The following is a 9,264-nucleotide window of genomic DNA, read 5'->3' as shown; positions in this document are numbered from 1 at the left end:
CGTGGGCCCCTCAGGGGTGCGTGCTTAGTCCAATCTTTACTCCCTGTTCACCCATGACTGCGTGGCCAAGCACGACTCCAATACCATCATAAACAAAATGATGGTAGGCCTGATCACCAACAAGGATGAGACAGCCTATAGGGAGGAGGTCAGTGACCAGGCAGTGTAGTGCCAGGACAACAACCTATCCCTCAATGTGAGCAAGACTATGGAGCTGATTGTGTATTACAGGTTAAGGGAAGCCGAGCACACCCCAATTCACATCGACAGGGCTGTAGTGGAGTGTGTCGAGAGCTGCAAGTTCACCAACAAACGAACAAACTATCATGGTCCAAACGCACAAAGGCAGTCGTAAAGAGGGCACGACAACACCTATTCCCCTCAGGAGACTGAAAATATTTGGCGTTGGTCCTTAGATCCTCAAAAAGTTCTACAGCTACACCATCGAGAGCATGGTTGCATCACCTTCTGGTATGCCAATTGGTCGGTATCAGACTGCAAGGCACTACAGAGGGTATGTAACGTGTACACTAGGAGTCAGGAAGCAAGAACCGGGAGTGCATTTAATAATAAATGGAGTACAGACATAAAAACCAAGAAAAATAATCAATAACGCCTGGGGAAAGAACCAAAGGGAGTGACAGATATAGGGGAGGGAATCAGGAAGGTGATGGAGTCCAGTTGAGTCTCATGAAGCACTGGTGTGCGTAATAGTGAATAAACTGGCGACGTCGAACGCCGGAGAGGGAGAGCAGGAGTAGATGTGACAGGGTTGTGCGTACAGCCCAGTACATCACTGGGGCCAAGCTTCCTGCCATCCAGGACCTCTATACCAAGCGGTCAGAGTAAGGCCCTAAAAATGATCAGACTCCAGCCACCCAAGTCATAGACTGTTCTCTCTGCACCGCACGGCAAGCGGCACCGTAACAGCTTTTACCCCCTTAGCCGTAACACTGCTGAACAATTGATCAAATGGCTACCCGGACTATTTGCATTGACCCCCATTTTTACACTGGTCCTACATGCTGTTTATTATCTATGCATAGTACTTTACCCCTACCCCCACACATTGACTCGGTACCGGTACCCCCTGTATGTAGCCTCGTTATTGTTATTTTATTGTGTTACTTTTTTAAAACTTTAGTTTATTTACCAAATATTTTCTTACTGCATTGTAGGTTAAGGGCTTGTAAGTAAGGTCTGCTGTATTCTGCGCATGTGACAAATACAATTTGATTTGATTTGATTCTTTTGTGTGACAAAACTTTACCCTAAATATGTGTCTCTGTCTTTTTTTTGTCCCACAGAGCAAAACAATGTTCGTGGAGAGAGTTCAGGGAAGACGGGGCACAGCATGTCTGAAATCCTGAGGATGGAGCACACCAAGCCCGACCCCACTTGCCCCCAACTCCCCGAATCGGCACTGCCCTCAACCTGCAGCCCTGTCCTACCCCTGTGCCCCTCTGTGGTCTACTCCAGCTACCCACCCATCCCGTACTGTGGCCCCCCCATCCCCAAAAGGTCCCTCAGCAGCCGTGTCAGCCCCCACATGCACTTCCCTGTCAAGCCCAGCCTGGGCATCCCCATCACAGCCCAACATTACACAGTGTCGTCATTGCCAGGGCGCATGTACCCCAGTTCACTGTGCAGTCCCTACCTCATACCTCACTTCCCGCTTGGCATTAACAGCCTACTACCTCACACATACCCCCAGTACAGTGACAGAATAGCTCCTCATATGCCATTTCCACCTCACATGCTGCCTTTTGAGGTGTACCCGCACGTTCTGCAACCATCTGCCAATGTACACAAAGACCTCCTGCTTGCACTGACCACTACCCCAAAAAACCTCTCACTGCCCAATGGCAGCAGAGATCTTCCCCTCGCACAGACCAAAAGCAAAAAAGACCTCAATTATATGCCGACCAATGGGTGCAAACACCTTGGGGACCATGTGCCTTCACCAAAGAATTACCTCAAAAACCTACCTTTGACACCAACGGACAACTTCAGTGACCCCAATCATTCATCTGCCAGCAGCACCTTCGATGACCAGCCTCTACCAGCCACCTCTTCCATGGCAACGTGCCTCGCACCCAGGGGAGGCTCACCGCTGGCGGGCCCGACCGCCTCTTCTGACTACCTCCCCTCCAAGCGCACATCCGCCCTCCTGAGCTCCAGCCACAGTGCAGAGGAAGGGGCAGTGGACCTGCGGAAGGCCAGGCATGGTGGACGGGTCATCGGGTACAAGACCCTGTCCTACCCGCTCACACGGAAGAATGGGAAGATCCGGTACGAGTGCAACATCTGCAGCAAGCTCTTCGGTCAGCTGTCCAACCTCAAGGTCAGTCAGTCCCTGATCATATGGCCCATGTCTGAGATTACAAGTACTTTATGTTTAGATGATAGTTTATGCTATTATGATATCATTATTGAAATAGTTTTGCTTATGGAAAAGTTTGTGGTCATACGAAGAACCTGAAAAAACTGCTGATGGGCTAAAAGAACAGTATATACTCCCAATTACACTGCACGCCCCTAATTACCACCTTTATTGGATCGATAGACAACCTGGACTCATGGATAGATGTAACAATATAAATACAAATCTGGGACACTGAAACGTGTATGATATGCTAGGTTTGTAATGGTATATATTAATTTGTGGATGTCTATCATCCATTTCGTATGATACACTATACATACAAAAGTATGTGGACACCCCTTCAATTGAGTGGATTTGACCATTTCAGCCACAGCCGTTGCTGACAGGTGTATAAAATTGAGCACACAGCCATGCAATCTCCATAGACAAAAACTGGCAGTCCAACGGACAAATCCGGGTTTGACGAATGCCAGGAGAGTGCTACCTGCTCGAATGCATAGTGCCAACTGTAAAGTTTGGTGGAGGAGGAATAATGATCTGGAGCTGTTTTTCATTTTTTTGGGGCTATCCCCTTAGTTCCAGTGAAGGAAAATATTTCCTGTTTCAGCATGACAATTCCCCCGTGCACAAAGCGAGGTCCAAACAGAAATGGCTTGTCGAGATCAGTGTGGAAGAACTTGATTGGCCTGCACAGAGCTCTGACCTCAACCCCATTGAACACCGTTGGGATGATTTGGAACGACAACTGCGAGCCAAGTCTAATCACCAACATCAGTGCCGACATCACTAATGCTGTTCTGGCTTAATGGAAGCAAGTCCCCACTCTTCTTCCCAGAAGAGTAGAGGCTGTTATAGCAGCAAAAGGGGGACCAACTCCATATTAATGCCCATGATTTTAGAATGAGATGTTCAACGAGCAGGTGTTCACATACTTTTGGTAATCTAGTGTATGTTACAAATTACAATTCATATATATGTTATGAATTACAGTTTGTATGATACGTATGTTATGAATTGAATTTTCGTACAGTATGTTACAAATTTGCAGTAAGTATGATTTGTTATGAATTATAATTTGTTGTGGCTAACGTTAGTTGGGGGCTAACGTTAGCTAGGCTAGGGGTTAGGGGTTGAGCTTAGTGTTGGAATTAAGTTTAGGAGTTTGGTTAAAGGGTTAGGGGAAGGGTTAGCTAAAACAACAAGTAGTAAATAGTTACAAAGTTACTAATAAGCTAAAGTTAACCATGATGAGATTCGAACACACAACCTTTGGGTTGCTAGACGTTCATGTTAAAAGCCAAACTTTGCCTTAGGTAACCTTCTGTCTTATGTAACCATACGAACCATAACATATCATACTAATTTGAGTGTCCTGGATTTTTTTAACAATTTTTTATTTTTTAAATTGTATTTCACCTTTATTTAACCAGGTAGGCTAGTTGAGAACAAGTTCTCATTTGCAACTGCAACCTGGCCAAGATAAAGCATAGCAGTGTGAACAGACAACACAGAGTTACACATGGAGTAAACAATTAACAAGTCAATAACACAGTAGAAAAAAAAAGTCTATATATGTGCAAAAGGCATGAGGAGGTAGGCGAATAATTACAATTTTGCAGATTAACACTGGAGTGATAAATGATCAGATGGTCATGTACAGGTAGAGATATTGGTGTGCAAAAGAGCCCAAAAGTAAATAAATAAAAACAGTATGGGGATGAGGTAGGTAAAAATGGGTGGGCTATTTACCGATAGACTATGTACAGCTGCAGCGATCGGTTAGCTGCTCAGATAGCAGATGTTGGAAGTTGGTGAGGGAGATAAAAGTCTCCAACTTCAGCGATTTTTGCAATTCATTCCAGTCACAGGCAGCAGAGAACTGAACGAAAGGCGGCCAAGTGAGGTGTTGGCTTTAGGGATGATCAGTGAGATACACCTGCTGGAGCGCGTGCTATTGGTGGGTGTTGCCATCGTGACCAGTGAACTGAGATAAGGCGGAGCTTTACCTAGCATGGACTTGTAGATGACCTGGAGCCAGTGGGTTTGGTTGACGAATATGTAGCGAGGGCCAGCCGACTAGAGCATACAGGTCGCAGTGGTGGGTGGTATAAGGTGCTTTAGTGACAAAACGGATGGCACTGTGATAAACTGCATCCAGTTTGCTGAGTAGAGTGTTGGAAGCTATTTTGTAGATGACATCGCCGAAGTCGAGGATCGGTAGGATAGTCAGTTTTACTAGGGTAAGTTTGGCGGCGTGAGTGAAGGAGGCTTTGTTGCGGAATAGAAAGCCGACTCTAGATTTGATTTTCGATTGGAGATGTTTGATATGAGTCTGGAAGGAGAGGTTACAGTCTAGCCAGACACCTAGGTACTTATAGATGTCCACATATTCAAGGTCGGAACCATCCAGGGTGGTGATGCTAGTCGGGCGTGCGGGTGCAGGCAGCGAACGGTTGAAAAGCATGCATTTGGTTTTACTAGCATTTAAGAGCAGTTGGAGGCCACGGAAGGAGTGTTGTATGGCATTGAAGCTCGTTTGGAGGTTAGATAGCACAGTGTCCAAGGACGGGCCGGAAGTATATAGAATGGTGTCGTCTGCGTAGAGGTGGATCAGGGAATCGCCCGCAGCAAGAGCAACATCATTGATATATACAGAGAAAAGAGTCGGCCCGAGAATTGAACCCTGTGGCACCCCCATAAAGACTGCCAGAGGACCGGACAGCATGCCCTCCGATTTGACACACTGAACTCTGTCTGCAAAGTAGTTGGTGAACCAGGCACGGCAGTCATCAGAAAAACCGAGGCTACTGAGTCTGCCGATAAGAATATGGTGATTGACAGAGTCGAAAGCCTTGGCAAGGTCGATGAAGACGGCTGCACAGTACTGTCTTTTATCGATGGCGGTTATGATATCCTTTAGTACCTTGAGCGTGGCTGAGGTGCACCCGTGACTGGCTCGGAAACCAGATTGCACAGCGGAGAAGGTACGGTGGGATTCGAGATGGTCAGTGACCTGTTTGTTGACTTGGCTTTCAAAGACCTTAGATAGGCAGGGCAGGATGGATATAGGTCTGTAACAGTTTGGGTCCAGGGTGTCTCCCCTTTGAAGAGGGGGATGACTGCGGCAGCTTTCAATCCTTGGGGATCTCAGACGATATGAAAGAGAGGTTGAACAGGCTGGTAATAGGGGTTGCGACAATGGCGGCGGATAGTTTCAGAAATAGAGGGTCCAGATTGTCAAGCCCAGCTGATTTGTACGGGTCCCGGTTTTGCAGCTCTTTCAGAACATCTGCTGTCTGGATTTGGGTAAAGGAGAACCTGGAGAGGCTTGGGCAAGTAGCTGCGGGTGGGGCGGAGCTGTTGGCCGAGGTTGGAGTAGCCAGGCGGAAGGCATGGCCAGCCGTTGAGAAATGCTTGTTGAAGTTTTCGATAATCATGGATTTATCGGTGGTGACCGTGTTACCTAGCCTCAGTGCAGTGGGCAGCTGGGAGGAGGTGCTCTTGTTCTCCATGGACTTCACAGTGTCCCAGAACTTTTTGGAGTTGGAGCTACATGATGCAAATTTCTGCCTGAAGAAGCTGGCCTTAGCTTTCCTGACTGACTACTATGACTACTGACTACTATGTTATGGCTAGTGTATGAGACCAGGCTCCAACAAAGGTGGTAATTGGGTGTATAGGGGCTTTCTGTTCTTTTCATGAAATAGATTTGTCTCATCCTGTTTTTTGTCTTTCCACTTTTCATTTCCTTTTTATGGCTCTCTCTTTCTGTCTATCTTTCTGTTTCCTTCCTTCCTGCTATTATGTTTCCTGTCTCCAGGTCCACCTGCGCGTCCACAGTGGAGAGCGGCCCTTCAGGTGTCAGACCTGCAGTAAGGACTTCACCCAGCTGGCCCACCTGCAGAAACACTTCCTGGTCCACACTGGGGAGAAGCCACACGAATGCCAGGTATACTGATACTTCACTGATATGTCATGCTTCCCTGATACCATCATTCTTCACTATGGTTTACTGCACTAAGTTGACAATGGGAGCACAAAATAACACATCATAATATTTCCAAGCAAGCCTGCGTAAAATCTCATACTAATCTGGCTAAAGAAACACCATTCATGAAGTAATTACTCACATCCTTTGTCCCCCTCCTCTCTCTTTCGCTTCAGGTGTGCCGCAAGCGTTTTAGCAGCACCAGCAACCTCAAGACCCACCTGCGTCTCCACTCAGGTGAGAAGCCCTATCAGTGTAAACTGTGCTTGGCCCGCTTCACCCAGTATGCCCACCTCAAGCTCCACAAGCGCCTGCACACTGGCGAGCGCCCCTACCACTGCCCACACTGCCTATGCACCTACCTCAATTACTGCAGCCTCCAGGTGCACCTCCAGGGTTTCTGCCCCTCAGGACCCGACCCCTCAGGCCCTGTTCCCTCTGTTGAGGAGCTGCACCGTGTCAATGCCGCGATTGAGCAGTTCGACTTGAGCAAGGCTGCGGAACGCCTGGAGGCAATGGCAGCGGGAGCTGAGACGGAGAAGGGGAACAGCAGCACTAGCGTCCTGCTGCAGGAGATGGAGTTGGGGCGGAAGAGCTCCAACCATTTTAACGACGCCAATGGGAATATGTCACTAGTCGAGCGTGGCCTACAATGCAGCAGCGAGGGAATCCTCTGTCCTTAGGTTGCAGTATCACAGCTGCCCTCTACCTCTGCCTCCTGGCTATGTCAAACAGGAGTCGGGTCATGTGACAGTCCACTAATACCCTTTTCAAGCTACTGAGCCGAGGTAAGCCATGGCAAAACGAGTTGTACTGCACTGGCCTGGTTATGCATCCACATACAATGTATAGTGTTTGCAACGTACTGGAAAGGACCATGTGAAAATGAAATATCCAAGCCAACACAGTACAGCTTGGTTCGGTAATGATAGTGTGGAAAGAGTACAAGAGACAACGTATTTATAATCCATCAGGGTGACAGTGGCCTGATAGTGACCTTTACTGTTTGAAGCAAGGCTTTGTCTCTATTACAGGGATTTTTACTCTCAGGGCAATGTGAAGAGCAGTGGAGGCTGCTGAGGGGAGGACTGCTCATACAAATGACTGCAACAGAGCGAATGGAATAGCAAACACGTGTGTTTAATGTATTTGATACCATTCCACTCATTCCGCTCCAGCCATTACCACAAGACCGTCCTCCCCAATTAAGGTGCAACCAACCTCCTGTGGTGAATAAGTGGGATTTTACTAGGAGAACATTATTATCAGAGAATATAAACATTGTATTGTACCTATGATATCCTCAGCCTTATTATTAATTTATTATGCAGTTTTTTGTAACCTGAGGAAGACACAAAGACAGAGACTTGTGATCAAATGTTTATAACAGAGTTTTATTTCCTTCTATCTGTTTTTGTCATTTCTTATTTCTTGATGATGTGGGGCAATAATTGAAAATAAACAATTCATGCATAAAGAAATAATGTGCCTTACTTTACAGTTGTTTATTCACATAAACATTGTGTGTATGTGTGTGTGTGTGCAGGCTTGGGTAGGTTACTTTCTTAATGTCATCCGTTACAGTTACTAGTAGTAGTAGGTTGTCCAAAATTGTCATCAGTAACGTAACTTTTGGATTACCCCAAACTCAGTAATGTAATCTGATTACTTTCCATTCATTTTAGATTACTTTCCCCTTAAGAAGCATTAAAAGAAGACAAAAAGGATCCATCAAATGCATTTGGTGTGTCGTACTGGTCTCTGACTTGTGGTCAGACTCGCTCAGGTGGAACAAACTTAAACGTGTGCCTTTTTCAATGATGACTTGAATGTCATTGGGAAAACATAAATATGTTATTTTACATTTATATTGTAGTCATTTAGCAGATGCTCTTATCCAGAGATACTTACACAAGCAATTAGGGTTAAGTGCCTTTCAAGGGCACATTGACAGGTTTTTCACCTAGTCGGCTCGGGGATTTGAACCAGCATCCTTTCGGTTCCATCTACCACACTTAACCACAAACATCCTTTCTGAATTTAAAAGTAACCCAAGAAGTATTCATCTTGTTTTTCAAAAGTATCTGTAAACTGATTTACAATATTTTTGATAAATTCATAAATTGCCATCAGATTACATTTCATGTAATCAGTTCTCCCCAACCTTGTATGTGCATGTGTGCCCCATTAGGGAAGTTGTTATCTTGATTACCTCTCCTTCCTACTGCTGTTACCCACATTGTATTTCAGAGCTCTGGTAAGGATTGACATCGCTGGCACACATTCACAAAGACAGTCTCCCCCTCTCTCTCTTTCACACACGCGCTGGCCTCTCTCTTGCACAGGCTCATGAGCTCTCTCTCTCTCTCTCTCTCCCCCTCTCTCCCTTCAGGACACCACTGGCACTTTGGGAAAATCCGGTTTTCATATAATAATTCAGGATGTTGATCAGGATTCAGTTTTTTGAAATGGGATAAGCAGTGTGTGTGTGTGTGTTTGTGTGTGACCGTGTATATATTTTCTCTTAAGTGTATCACTTCCAGTTGCCAGCAGTAGTTGAACTCATTGATACGGGAAATTGCTCACACCCACACACTCTATCGCCCACACACTACCAACGAGACCAATCTACGGACTCCCCAGAGGTGTGAATGATGCAATATCACTCCGTATGGAAACTGAAACAGAGTATTACACATGGGTAAATGATTCAGTTCGTTTCCTCCAACAATCCAGTAAATTGCTACAGGGTATGGATTTAGTTCTGTCCCCACTTTCCCCTTTTCACTCAACCCCTCTCATCACATTTTCATTATATTTTACATGCTGACATTTTTGCATATACAGTATATTAAATATATATTGGGTGGTTTAAATCATGTTGAATTTC

At 45.9% G+C, this 9,264-nt stretch overlaps 1 protein-coding gene across 2 annotated transcripts in view; it reads left to right on the top strand.

The window, feature by feature from the left end:
• The window catches only part of LOC112237072 (PR domain zinc finger protein 1), a 20,492-nt gene extending 12,560 nt beyond the window's left edge, over positions 1-7,932 (top strand). Inside the window, exons 5-8 of one of the 2 annotated variants that reach the window (XR_002951333.2) lie at positions 1,308-2,344; positions 6,207-6,335; positions 6,551-7,162; positions 7,409-7,932. Coding sequence is in view for 1 of the 2 variants with exons in the window: in XM_024405693.2 (XP_024261461.1) it covers positions 1,308-2,344; positions 6,207-6,335; positions 6,551-7,057 (1,673 nt within the window). In the remaining variant the exon portion in view is untranslated. Of the gene's footprint in view, positions 1-1,307; positions 2,345-6,206; positions 6,336-6,550 lie in introns of both variants that reach the window. The other variant, XM_024405693.2, reaches the window with a different exon arrangement.
• The last annotated feature ends 1,332 nt before the right edge of the window (positions 7,933-9,264 follow it).

This window comes from Oncorhynchus tshawytscha, linkage group LG18, assembly GCF_018296145.1.
Source record: "Oncorhynchus tshawytscha isolate Ot180627B linkage group LG18, Otsh_v2.0, whole genome shotgun sequence".
NCBI classification, from domain to species: domain Eukaryota; kingdom Metazoa; phylum Chordata; class Actinopteri; order Salmoniformes; family Salmonidae; genus Oncorhynchus; species Oncorhynchus tshawytscha.
Note: the sequence above shows the minus strand (reverse complement) of the source record. Positions and strands in the feature narration are given on the sequence as shown.